This window comes from Diachasma alloeum, unplaced genomic scaffold, assembly GCF_001412515.2.
Source record: "Diachasma alloeum isolate Michigan unplaced genomic scaffold, Dall2.0 Dall_scaffold_00277, whole genome shotgun sequence".
In the NCBI taxonomy this organism is placed as follows: Eukaryota; Metazoa; Arthropoda; class Insecta; order Hymenoptera; family Braconidae; genus Diachasma; species Diachasma alloeum.
In genome coordinates, this window is record NW_021680416.1 from 1,588,388 (window position 1) to 1,603,141 (window position 14,754).

At 34.4% G+C, this 14,754-nt stretch overlaps 1 protein-coding gene across 1 annotated transcript in view; it reads left to right on the forward strand.

The window, feature by feature from the left end:
- LOC107038119 (collagen alpha-5(IV) chain) overlaps positions 1–14,754 on the forward strand; it is a 66,768-nt gene that overhangs the window by 11,641 nt on the left and 40,373 nt on the right. Inside the window, exon 2 of the mRNA XM_015257025.1 lies at positions 4,847–5,032. Within this exon, the coding sequence (XP_015112511.1) occupies positions 4,847–5,032 (186 nt within the window). The remainder of the gene's footprint in view (positions 1–4,846; positions 5,033–14,754) is intronic.

A 14,754-nucleotide genomic window follows, 5' to 3' on the forward strand; every position in this document is an offset into this window, starting at 1 on the left:
ATGAAAAGACGAGATGACGGAGTACGAAGGGAGGGGGAGGGGTTAGGAGGGCACAACAGGGCAAAGCACGCATGAAAAAATTAGACAGAAGACCTAACGAATTCGCTAGAAAATTCTAGTGGAATTCTATAGGATTTCTATTGGAATGCTATTGAAAAATTCTACTTGTTTTCTGCGTTGATTCTATTTCATATTTAACGGGAAAAAATCAATATACTTTGAATTTCTGTTTGAATTTTTCTCTTGAGGTTTTTTCTATTAGAATTATTGGGCACAAATTTTCCAAGTTTTTTTTTTACAAAATCCGAGCTGAAACAACTTGGAAAATTGATGCCCAAGCATTCTTACATGGAAAAAGAATATACCTGAATTGAGTATAAAATATACTTGATACAAGTATATTTCATAAAATATATTTTATAAAAACAAAAGCTCTTATAAATATATTTTTAATATAAGTGTTTCAATTCGAGGATGATTATTTCGTATCAGCCGCGGTTGTACCAAGCGCTCTCAAGTGTAATATAAGAGTCAGACACAAGTGTGAGAATATAAGGGTCAAAAAGTGGAGGTTAAAAAATGAGGGTCGGAATGTGAGAGTCATAAACTGAGGGCCTGAATGTAAAGGTGAAGGAATTAGGGTCAGAATATAAAAGTAAAAAAAGTGGGTGTCAGGCAATGAGGGCCATATAAGGGCTACTGACGGTGATCAAGCATAATATATGACTTATATTTAGACCCTCATTGCCTGACACCCACTTTTTTTACTTTTATATTCTGACCCTAATGTTTTGACCCTAATATTCTGACACTTAGTGCCTGACCCTTATATTACACTTAAGAGGGCTTGCTACAACCCGGCCTGATACAACAGAATCATCTTCGAATTGAAATACCCATTCCTCAATTCAGGTATATTTTTTTCTGTGTATAGAAAAAATTTCAAGATAAAAATTCAAACAGAAATTCGAAATTTATCGACTTTTTTCTTCTCGAATATCCAATAGAATCAGCGTAGAAAACAAACCGAATTTTTCAATAGAATTCAAACAGAAATCCTATAGAAACCCCATAGAATTCCTATAGAATTTTATAGCGAACTCGCTAGATTTTCTATTGAACGTTTTCGTACATGAATAAGCTATTATAGCCGAGTCTTGAGTCAACGCAGTCTGAGGGAGTTCAAAAACCTCCGGCTTCTAAATATTTAGAGCATAACCCGGTCTTTCCCGCCTCAATCTGGTCCAGATACCACTCATGCACTCTCTGCACACGAAAAATTCTTCCTCCACTGCATATGTCGTAAAAATCTCAAAACCGTATCCCCACGGCGGTTTAATTTTCGACCATGGCGAACTACTGTAAATCATCCACCCTGAATATATTTTTTTTTCATCTTCATCTCTTCATGTTTGACAATTTATTCTCACACTTTTTGCTTCTCGCCCCACATTTTCAACTCTGGGAAATGTATTTTTGGGGGAAATGAAAGGCGGAATGAGTTTGGGTAAACTAATAAAAAATGGGGGGATCATTTCTATTTGGAATGTTTCATGGGGTTTGCACGTTCTGGGAAAATAAATGAACGTAAATAATTCTTGGTTCATGTGCGGTAATTTTAAAGTGGATTATTGCGAACTGTGACTGGGGAATTATGTCAGTGGATGTAATCGCTTGAGGCCGTTTCTGGACGGTTACGTCAGCGTTTGTGTGTCGATGCAATCACGGAAAAAAATATACTTGATTCAAGTATATTATTTTTAATTTGAGTATATAATATATTTGATTCAAGTATATTATTCTTGGTTCGAGTATAAAATATACTTCTGCGAGAGAACAATAGATTCCCCTCCGTCTCACCTCCAACATGTACAGAGAGAAGAATTCAATAAAAATTATCAGAAAAAAACGTAAGAATTATGTTTCGAAGTCGGAACTGAAATTATACGAATCGCCACGTAAATTCTACGATTTGTTCCGTAAAAATTAACCACCCGTCTGATGACTCACCGCTGTTGGGACAAGTCGTTCCGTAATTTTTCCCCAACGATTGAGAAATTTTACGGAACGGAACGTAGAAATAACTCACCAGCTTCATAAAAATTGTTGAACGTTCAAGAATTTTTGATTTTGGAGGCATAATAAGTCGGCAAGTTTCTGTAAGATTTTACTTCTTCGGAAAAAATTACGTGACAATTTTGTACTGTGTTCGGTGATGATCCTGAGAATTCACTGAACGTTTCAGATTTCTTCTCTTCTATTCCCATAAAAATTGCCGGAAAACGACTTCCCATTGCGAATTACGTGAATTGTTCCGTAATGTTTACTGAATATTTCTCTTCATGTGGCCACCCGGCCATAAATACCTTCACGGAGAGAAATATTCAATAAAAATTACCAGAAAAAAGACGTAAAAATTACGTTCCGAAACGTAATCTGGGAGCGAAGTAAAATTCCATGAGTCACCGTGAAGGGGAGATTCTGATTGGGTAAACATTTTTGCAAATAAAGCTCCCACAATTTGGTTCGAAAATCTGGAAATTGAAAATATTCAGTAGTAATACCCCAAGAGCTTCAAAAGTATCGGGTACTTCCCGATAGCTTCGTTGCAAAGAAATGAGGGTGTCAAGTTCTGCAGGTTAAAAATTTTTCTGCAAAACTTGGCACGATGATTTGTTTGCAGGGGAGCTTGAGGGAAACACCCGATTAATTTTGAATCGCGAGGGGTATTTGTCGGATTATTTTTCCCAATCGGATTTTGGCCAAGCAGAGTGCAGTGGACAACATCAGGAGGTGAATTGGGGAAGATTTGAACAAATTATGTTAATAGAATAACCCGATTTCCATAGACTGTCATATATAAGATTTTATCTGAAATGAGCCGAAAAAATGAAGAGCTACTGCGAAATATTCAGTTAAAAAAAAATGAAGAACTACTGCGAGATCTATTATAATGCAGTCTACACGGAATTTTCGTCGGGGATAACACAGTCTCAAATGGTGGAATGAACGCTCTTGGATTTATTTTAATACGTATTTTTTCGGCTTTAGCTTGCTTCTGAGAAATGATAATAGAGAATGACCTTTTGTACTGTCCACATGTTTCCGCACAAACAGGGTACGCCGTGACCCCAACAATCTTGATACCAGAACTCCGAATTACACTCGCTTCGTCAATTTGTAAACAGAATTATGCGATCCGTTGGGGGAAATTAGAACAATAATCATTCCCGTGGTTTCCATTCATCTTTATCCTCAAGTACGGCAGGGAAAAAAATCCCAATTTCACGGCCTGCAAGCATAACCCATAGATGAGATTATAAATAGATCCGTTGGAGGTTTTTAAATGGGGGATGTGTTGGGAAATATGTTTTTCGGGTCTGGGAGTTTACGGTGAATGTGAGGAACTGCAGAGTGTGGAAATAAAAACGCACTTCAGAATTCATTTCTAAACAGTATTGGGATGATTTGGGATTGATATCGAGAGTGATTTTATGATGCACTGTTAGACAAAAATTTAAATTTCAAGGATGACGAGAAAAAAATCTATTTTTTAGGAACATGTAACTGATGTCCAGGGACATGCCACTAATTTTTAGGGATCTATCACCAATTATTAGTGATAAAAGTTTCCTACAAATAAAACTTTTAAAAAGTTTAACCCTCGATTTTACCCCGAAGACTTACTTTTTCCCATTTTAATAAGATAAAATTCCGCACTCTCTTTTTTGTATTTTATTTTTGCCCACAGCAATTATATCCCGAAAAATATAAAATTTTAGGTATTTATCGAACATTAGAAGTACTATCTGAAGAATTTTTTTATCTTCAATTTTTCTCAGATACATTAATTTTACGTCATAGAAGCGCATGAGCGCGCCGTCAGACTAGTAACATTGAATTCGTTATAAAGGAAAAAGAATCTGAAAATTTTAATTTTCACCGACAATTCAAGGAAATTTCACATTTGTAGGCAGCAGACAAACACGAATTCTCCAACGCACTTGAATGTTCAATCTAAACATGAATATTCAGTACTTCATTTCACTGAATTTTCAAGCAATTAAGAATTCAAGAATATATTCACCTGAATTTTTTAAATTTGGATTAATTTTCATGGAATATTGGCCTGAAATTTATCGTCTCGATGATTTCTCCATAAAATGTCAATTTTTTAATGAGGAAATATCTTAGGAAACAAAATATGATGAAGAATTCCAAGAAGTTTACTGGAAATTTCGGCCAAAAAATTTCAACAGCATGTCCTGAATAGCAAATGATTTTGACAGAAAATCACAAGACACCTTCTTTGTAGTCGAGACAATTGTTTATGAAAAAAGTTGTTTTCAAATTTTGCCTTCATTTGAATTAAATAACCTTTATTTTAATGAAATAACTAGATTTTCACATGCGTTTTATTCACATCCTCTAAATGATTTTTTAAAATCATGAACAAAAGTTTCCTTCATCCAAATGAATAGTTGATTAGAAATTAGAAATAAGAAATTAAAAGTTAGCAATAAAATATACGTTTAGACATCATATGTTCATAAAAATATTATTCAATAGAAAAATTCTCATGAACGAGTTATATTTCATTCAATTGCATCATTTCCCTAGGTGTAGTTCCCCTAGAGAAAGTAAATTGCAAATTGAGACGTTATTTTTCATAAATAATTGACAAACAATTTTGATAATTTATTTATGAACAGGAAATGTGGAAAAAAATTAATAGATTATTAATTAATTAATCCTGACAAATTATTCAGCATTTGTCGTTTAATATTAAATTTCATCTCTGAAGAGGGCAATGAATAATTATTTTTCCTTCTAATTATACTTCCAGGTGTGTCACGACAACTACAAATGTAACTGCAAAGGAATAAAAGGAACCCCTGGATTCCCAGGTATCGCTGGTCCCCAAGGTCCCTCAGGATCCCCAGGAGACGATGGACCGGAAGGGCCCCTCGGACCAAAAGGTGAAAAAGGAGCTGGGGGTGAGCCCGGTGGAACCGGTGAAAAAGGTCACAGAGTGAGTACCAAAAATGTATATGATATTTACCCAAAACCAACAGAATCCCGTTGAAAATCCGTGAAAACACGGGACCCTAAAAAAATTCGCCCAAAGGGAACGAGAGCACTTCTCTTTATACTGAAGCACGGAAAATGCACACACGTCTATTGGTTGCGCTTGCGGAAATTAAAGTACAGCTGTGTGACGATTAAAAATAGTTTTCAGGAGGCAATATAAAATCGTTGGGAATGCACGAAAGCTCACAATTGCTTTCACAGCTGCCTCAAGGAATTTTCGTGTTACTTCACCCAACAATATCTGAATTATTACATCCATAAAAGCTGCAGCGAGCCTCAAACACCAAAATTCCTATAAAAAGTTGAACCTTTCCCTTAATAACTCGACCCACATTTAATTTACGAATGAGATTCTGTCGTAAAAATCAAAACTTCAAAGTGATTAATCTACGACATTGAGTATTATTCCATATCTGTAATGACTTCCGCGTTATGTTAATGGGATAAAAATGTGTCACAACCCATTCACAGTTACACTAGGGCATTTGAAGTTCCCCACGCGCTATCGCATAATTGCACGGCCAGAAAAATAGTTAATGAAGCTATCGGAAGTTTTATCGCCTCTATGATACCCACAATGTGTCTCCACATCCTCGAAAAAATAAATAGTGAGGCCTCGAATGCTCAGAAATAATAAACTAGATGATCTCAATGCGATTGGTAGTAATACGTGGGTGTGAATGAGTCTAGCAGATGTCCTTTGTTAAAAAATAGGTGAAATATTTTTGGCCAGCAATCTATTTCGCCAAATATACACTGTTAGAAAAAAAAAGAAATTTCGTCGGCAGTTGACTACTAATTTTCAGAAGAGTGATACTGAATGCGATTTAGGGGTGAAGCTGAAACTAGCAGAATATTCGTCAGCGGAAAATTCAATTTCGGGGATATTTAAGTGTAGGAGAGTCAAATAATCATATGTAAAATGTTTTTTGAGTGAGAAAGAGTTTGTACATTACTCAAAAACATTTGTACACCCCTAGATTCGCCTACGACAAAATTTCTGCTGTCGAATTTTTTGCTAGATTCAGCTTCATGATTTAGGGAAAAAAATCATGAATTTTCAAGTTGCACTGAAAATTTAGACAAAAATTTTTAACAGTGTATGCTAGATTTGTGAATAAATAAATAAATAAATAAACTTATGAATACATAACATACAATATATATAAGATATTTATGATATATATTTATTGATATATTTCAAAAAAAATTTAAAACAGACGAACGGAACAAGTACAGTTGAAAAATTCGAATATTCCAATTTCAAAAAAAGTTGAACCTTTGGATATAATAAAAATGCTTATGGAAAAAATCGAACAATAACGTTTTGAAATGGAAATTGAAAGACAAAAACAAAACAAAAAAGAATATATTTATTTCCACACTTGGATAATGGGACCGATTTCACTCTTCGATCGTATAAATTTTTGAGGACCATTTTTCATTTTTTTTCTTAAATAGAACTATAATAAAAGCGGACATAAACTTTTTTTTAATAAATAAATGAATACGTAATGATAAAAAATAATACGTATAAATCACTAGCCAATCATGCGCGCCCCCTTTCCTAGTATCAGAAAAAGAAGAATGCGTTGAGGAAGAGGAAAGTTAATGAAGATGGGGTATCGCGCGTCAGGATCAATACAAATTGTATCAACTCATGAGGAATCACGATGGGCAGTCTCTCTTCCATTAACACTCATCAGTCTGCGAGCCTGGCAAACAACTTTACGAGTAGTGAGAACATCAACATCAACACGAGACCGAGAATGGTTGAGACGGAAAGGATGATTGAATGACGTAAGTTTGTATGAATGCACATGAGTGCAATTCGCGGGGACTTGTGCAAGCGGTGTGGTTCGGCTACTTCAGTCTGCCTCGGCGAATATATATAATATTTTAAACGATCGTAGATGTCAATTGCCGTAGGAGTCACGAGACGCTTTTGTTAGAGCGATCTTTTCTGCGATTTGCGATTGAATGTAATTCAAAGTATTGTAGGCGGGGAACAATTTAGTATTTATGGGGCACTTTGCATTGGTATCAGTCCGAGGGATCTTTCAATGAATGCGGAATATTTTAATTTATTCAGTTTCGTTTCGTCGAAGTTGTTTGAAGGGGTTTTGAGGAATTTGGGGGTGAAATCAAATGGGTGGTTGGGGTGATGAAGAAAACCAAGTGATTGGGTGGATTTTTCATCCACTTGGGGATAGCTTTTATTAAAAGGACGGGGGACCATACGAATAAATATTCGGAGGATTCGCGACTGCATTTCGTTGTGTAGCTCGGCTTACATCAATTTTTTTTTAATGACTTATGTTCAGAGTTTGAAGATTTAGATTGCGGGTTGTGGTGGAATCAATGATTTGTGATTGGATGAAATTCAAAATACTATAGACGCATAGCGATTCAGTTAGTGATGCCGTCGAGACCAGTCGAGAATTATTTTGAAGAGATCATCACACGGAGAGAAGTATTCAAGAAAAATTACGGAACATTTCACGTAATCCGCAAGCGAGAATCGTTTTCAGTGAATTTCTATGGGAATATAAGAGAATAAATCTGAAACGTTCAGTAAATTTTCGGGTCTGTCACCGAAAAAATACGAAAAAGTCACGTAATTTTTCTGGAAGTTGTAAAATCTAACAGAAACTTCAAGACTTATTATGCCTCAGAACATGAAAATTCTTGGATGTTTAAGAATTTTTACGAAAAGTTCCGGAAAAATTACGGAACGTGTTGTTAAAATCTCCCCCTCACGGTGACTCATGGCTAGCCGTGAGGCGTCGGACGGATGAGTAATTTTTACGGAACAGATCGTAGAATTTACGTGACGATTGACACTTTTTATTGAATTTTACTTCGTTCCCAGATTACGTTTCGAAAGGTAATTTTTACGTCTTTTTTCTGGCAATTTTTATTGAATATTTCTCTCCGTGCACGGTCTGGAGAAACAACGAGTTTTGGAATCATCGCAATCTCGAAAACCATTGGATCGGTGCATCTCGTCACAATTCCAGGAGGATTTATGTTGTCTAGATCTCGAGATTTTCGGTTTTTCAAGTTCACGAGACGAGACGAGAACATAAACATTCGGGAGGCGATAAAAGTGCCGAGACTAGGGGTAGACCTCGAACGCTCGGAGCGCGAGGTATCTTATACGAAGCCACTACTATACCTTACACTGAGAAAAAAATATAATTCTGCCCATCAAATATTCTTTAAACAACCAAATGACAGAAACTTACACACAAAATATAGCTTTAAATTCTTGTCCAAAGAATGTTTGATTGGCAAAATTATATTTTTTTCTCAGTGTAAAATTGTAAGATTAATACGGAGGTTCATGAATCAAGGGATAATTAGTAATTAACATTAATTCACAGAATTAGGGGGCGATCTCTCGAGAAAGAGATGTCAGTTTCAGATACACCATTTAAATGGATTTAAGAGTTCAAAAATTACCCATGACGTATCAAGGGGTCAGTACAGAGGAAGAAAACGCTAGGCACTAAGCAGATTGGTGACCACATGAGATGAAAAGTTCGTTCCACGTAAGATAGTGATCAACTTGCCTTCTTGTATCGAGTGATAACATTATTTTTTCTGGATGAGTGGATTCATGGATTATACATTCGAATTTAGAACTCTGCAATCCTCTTGGAACTATTTATAATTAATTGACTATATTTGTTCACATTCATAAGTTTATTTTTATTAAAAATCTTACAATTTCGATGAATGAACAAATTTTTAATAAAATGAATGTCCATAAGACAAGTTTCTGCCTTAATAAATTAAATAGATATCTATTAGAAAAAGATCTTCTGATGCACTTCATCAGACAATCGTCAATACCGCAGTAATTAATTTAATTCAGACCAATTATTCCCACCGAGACGTTCAACATCTCGAGCTCTCCCAGGTTTTATTTCCTAATTCATTTCTTTGGAGAGGAAAACATCAAAAGGAAATGAACGAAATATGGCGTATCTCAATAGAAAGTTGTTACCCCATCGATATTTCCTCCTTCATCCGAGTTCAAACGTCAAAATCGAGGAAGCAGTTAAACAAATAAAGTAGAAAACTAAAAGGTCGAGGTCCTCTATCCCGGAATGGAGTTTCTGGCAGTCTGGACGCATTTCCACCGTTCGGAAATGCGAAAGCTTTGGGGGAAAACCAAGGAAATTCGAGGTAAAAAGGAAGAAACGGAACAGAGGAGAAAACCGAACGAACCGGGCATACTGCCACGGAAAGCTAACACCCACTCTTGCACAAGGTCGTTAATGCTCCAAATGGACCAAGGGTTTGCGTCTGCTGAGTCGTGAATACACGTCGTTTTAGATTCCACATGAAGTGGGCTATCTAAATGCGTAGAACGTTGATGATAACGACATTTGTACTACTCCACTTTGTGACTATTTTTCACGTCCAGAATATTCCTTCTGTGGGATGATTCTGAGATGTCGTTGATGCGTTAAGCGTATTGTATCATTTATTGAAGAATTTTGAGTACTCGGATTTTTTTTTCTTTTCAATGGTTTTTCACGTTTTGAATTAAATCCACATGCAAAAATATTTTTTAATGATTTTATTTATTTATTTATTTATTTATTTATTCATTCATTTATTTATTGACATTTAATTCCTTTTTTCATTTTCAACCGTTGAACAATTTTCAAAGTTGATAAAAAAATGAAGAGGCTAGCTTCCAAAAAACATTTAGAAAATTATTAAATTGTTATTATTGGACAATAAATTGAAATGTTTTTACTACATTGTCTTCGTATGCATTAAAGCGTGATTAACTTTGATGAAATTATGATGAAAAATTTATTGTTGATAATTTATTCATGAAAAAGGTCATAATTTTGAGAGCTTGGATTTTTTTGTCTCACAAATTTTGATAAAAAATAGGCTTTTTAACTTTTTTATACTTTTTAAAGATTTGCTGACGATTGAAAATGAAAAATCGTAATCAGACCTTCAATATTGGGATGATAAATTAAACGAAAAATTATCGGAGGCAAAAATGAAAGTTCTAATGTTCAATTTCAAATATTGAGAAGGGTTTCCCCAAAATATCGTGAGTAAATTAAAAATTCAATAAAAAAAGTTACCGAATTCGTTAGAGAATTCTATTGGAATTCTCTAGAAATTTTATTGTGATTTTATTAAAATTCTAGGGGATTCTCGTTGAAATTCCATTTGTTTTTGCGCTGATTCTATGAGATATTTGATAGGAAAAAGTCAATCGATTTCGATATTTCCATATGAATATTCTGCAATGCAAACCAAAACAAAATATAGCAGAAAAAATTTGGAAAATCCGTGCCCGATAGTTTCAATAGAAAAAATCTCAAGAGAAAAATGGAACCATAAAAATCGCAATCTCTTGACTTTTTCCTGTCAAATATCCTATTCCAATAGGATTCCAAAAGAATTTTCTAGCGAATTCAGTTTTCTATTGAATTTTTTCATACGTAAATTCCCCCGCGATTCTCCAGCGAAATAGACCAATTAAAGTCATTAAAATAGTATCTTCAGGCACTTAATTGAGACATGAATAACTGAAACAACTGATGACACATCTATCAATGAATTTCAATAACCGAAACATGTGAATGAGTAAATACCACAAAAAGACTAGTTGCATATCAACATCCGGTGCATCACCATTGGAATCACTCGCTTGCACCACAGATGCTCTCAATTCAATTCCATGTCCCGTGGTATTCGCCATAGTCATGAAGAAAGAGAACTGACACGAGAGATAAGAGGGCGAAACCCGGTTGAACGGATACGGTCCCTTGTTCCTGCATTATATCGCGCATCTCTCACGCGGGGGTGAAAATATACACTTCCGTCCGTCAGCCACATTCCACAGACAAAACCATTCCACATTCACTCTGCTCTAGTTTCGGTCCAATCACTCGAATATTCGGCTTTCAATGGACACCCAAAATTCAAACTTGGTTATTATTATTTAATGGCTCGTGTAATTATCGGGCTGTCGGAATGGTGAAGTCATTATCGGAGTTGCGGAAGAGTAGGCGAGTGGGTTGTGACGCATTTCCGGCGTTTTGGTGCTCCCGAGAATCCGGAGACACGTGTCCATCAGTTGGTGGGGATGTTGGAGACTATTTTATGGGGTTTACGGGGTAAACAAACGATTTTAGACAGCTCGGTCAATAACTCCACGGCAATTTGAAGATCTTGTTTTCATTTCGTTCAATTTTTTCGAATGTGTAATGTGTAACGTGAATTTTTCCCCAATAAAATTTCTAGTGCCGGCACTGGAATCTTTTCCTGACCGTCGCTTTGCGCCTCTTTTCCCGTGCTAGCACTAGAATTTTTCTAAAAAAGTTCTCTCCGTGTATGAAAAATATCCGTATAGAAATATCCGAATGTCATATTCGAAAATCCTATAAAAATTCTATACGCAATCCGTATAGAAAATTCCTATACTATTTTTTCATACGTGAGACGGTGCCTTTTCAGGGTAAAATCGCCTTTTATAGAAAAAAGTTTATCAAGAAATATTTTCTCCCTAAATTACAAGATTGCTGGCATTATTATTATTTTATTTAAAATCAATTTTTTGTCTGTGATTATTGAATAACCGAACCGACAGACTACTATTCCTCGTTTCATATAAAACGAGCATTTGCAGGGAGCAAAATACATTTGGGAGCATCGAATAACGAAGAAGGAGTCTTAGAAATTACATTTCTTGCTTGCACAGAGAATAATTTTTTTTTGAAAAGACTAAATCTATTTCGGCAATAAAAATTTTCAATCTCGGCGCGCGCCTCGCATGTCTGGCACAAAAAAATCTTTTTTCGATTATTTTTAACAATAGTATATTATATCATAAGGCGATAAAAGCATTATCTGGCGAATGTGATTATAATCCTCGTCTTCGGCTCGGATTATAAAGCCACATTCGCCAGATAATGCTTTTATCGCCGTGTGATATACGCTATTTTATGTCGTTGGGCCCGAAAACCGCAATCTAACCGAGCGAAACGAGGTTAGAATCGCGATTTATCAGGCCTAATGACATAAAATTTTTTTTTGGCACGAGTAAGACTATTTGTTTGAGAACTCTGCTGTTTTTCTCTCAGTGCGAAATCCTCAAAAGTGTCCTCATGACGCAATTGTCAATCGATTTATGGAATATTGGTTTACATTTACAGAATGTATGCATTAGGGCTTTTCACTTGCTTTTCCCTGTACCACATTTATCCAACCACAAAACCCTACGTTTTCACCGCTCCCATACCCATGAAGCTGCGGATGAATAAAAGCCCGAGGGCTGAAACCGTGTGAAATAGTTGTGAGTTAACAATGAACACTCTGCTGCCTTGTTGCATTATTGATGTTAATAAAAAAAATTAATATTTACATAAATATAACTGAATGAGGCGTTTTTAAACCTTCACTTTTTGGGTTTTTGGAAATTTCTTCCCCAAATTGCTACAGATGCAAAAATCGGAATTTTTTAAAAACTGAAATACATAGAGACTCATTACAGCATATTTTTCATTACATAAATTAAATAAAACCTGAATAAATAATTGGAAAAATCTGAAAAAATCCCACTTCAATGATTTATGATGCAGTTAAATATTACTAATTTTTCAAATTTTTCACTTTACCCAATTTTAAGAAAAAAAATTGTATTGTAACAATTTAAAAAATGGAAATTTTTAAAAAAGCTCATTTAGTTATGTTTGTGTGCACAGTATGTTTGTGTGGATCAAAATTTGAGTCAATCGGTGGATAATTGCCGCATATGAAGACACTTGAACATGTTATACGTCTAAAATTACTTTCTGATCAATAAAAAAAATCAAAATCTATTTTTTTTAAATTAAAACTGAAATAACTGAACTAGTAAACTCATTAGCACGATAGCAGATGGCACCTGCGGCTTTGAAATTTCGGTGCGCTTGAATAACTTGAGTGTAATCTAATGAATAGGTTTATTAAACCTTCGATTCAAATCAAATGTAATTTTTTAAGGCATTCTTATTTAGATCAAGTGAATAGTTCTTTAAATGTGAAAAAATGACAAAGCAAAACTTCATTAGTTGAAAATAAAATCGTCGTTTATTCTCATCAAGTAAATCGTTTATTCGATTTTAATATGATTTAATGACGTACATGAATAAATTATTTATTTCATAAAATTAAAATTTTGTCATTGAAATAAATATATGAATTTATTAATATTCAACCCAAAAATTTCAAGTTGACAAAATTGAAATGAAAAGGTTTATTTAACGCAAATGCATTATTTTTCTGAGAATAGAGCTCTTTTTATTAATGTTAAAAACGAAATCTTGAATCCTGAATCGAATTGATTAATTTTCTAACTAATTAATTGATTACTTCCCATAGATTTTTCGATATATTATGTAAATTTAAAGTCATTATTTATGAAAATGGACGGGATTAATTGTCTTTCTCATTCCAAGAAATGTATTGAATTCAATCCGTACTCAATTCTCCTGAAATTCCGTGTTCACTTGAATAAAAAAAATGAAAGAACAGCAAACTCCGAAAGTTCCCACAGTAGATTTACTCAATAAATGTTTGAACGTCTCCCTCTCTCAATAATTTTTCTCTCATTAACCCAGATTGCTCGTTCAGCAAATGAGAGAATCATATTTCAGTCAGTCACTCAAACTTCAGGTTTGTACAATTTCGTCCTTCAATCGTAGAAAAAGCCGAAGCGCAAATTTAACTCGACATTTCCAGCATATTTTTGTCGCTCTTCTTTTTCAGACAAATAAACTAATTGCATTCGCATCTGACTTTTCCACTCTCATCCCCTAGTTTTGATTTAACTATTGAGTTGATATGAATTTTTCATTAAATTGGCCAATTCTATTTGTACAAATGCACATTCATCACATGATGAACTCCTCTATTTTATTGATACAAGCGCCATCCGCCGAATATGTTCAATAATCAAATTTTCCATTGAAATTGAATGAGAAACATTTGAGAAATTCATACATAAAGAGCATCATCAGAAATTCATTGCATAACATGTTTTTTTTAAAATAATTTGCTCATGAATAAATAAGGACAATTGTTCAAACATCCGAAGCTATAATAATGACACATACTGATAGAAAAAATCAATTTTGTCAAGAGAATTTTAGTTGAACCAAGCATCATTTGGTTATTAATTTTCAAATAAACATGATCTCATAGTGAATACCAGTTATCTCTCCTTGAGATACCTTTAATTTAGAGAAATTGAATTTCTCTAGAATTAAAGTTCCTTTTATTTGTCGCAATAATAAGAGTATTTGATTTCTTTCTAGCCAAAAGTTTGCTAACTCCAGAAATTCGTTGGTTTACTCAAAAATCAAAATTATTCTCGTGACTAAATACGTTGTTATCTCCATCAACACGATCCTACGTTGTTCCAAGTAAATTATAATTGAAGTGACCATTTCGTATGTCGAATCAGGATAAATATTGTTACGCGGAAAAAGCTTTGAGATTGTAGTAAGATATCGTTGAGTTGAAAGAAGTTTATATTTCCTGACTAAAAAAAATCGCATTAGTTTACAATAACAGAATCCCAGATTACGGCAATTTAACACAAACTTGGATATCACAAATTTCGTTCAATGTGATGTA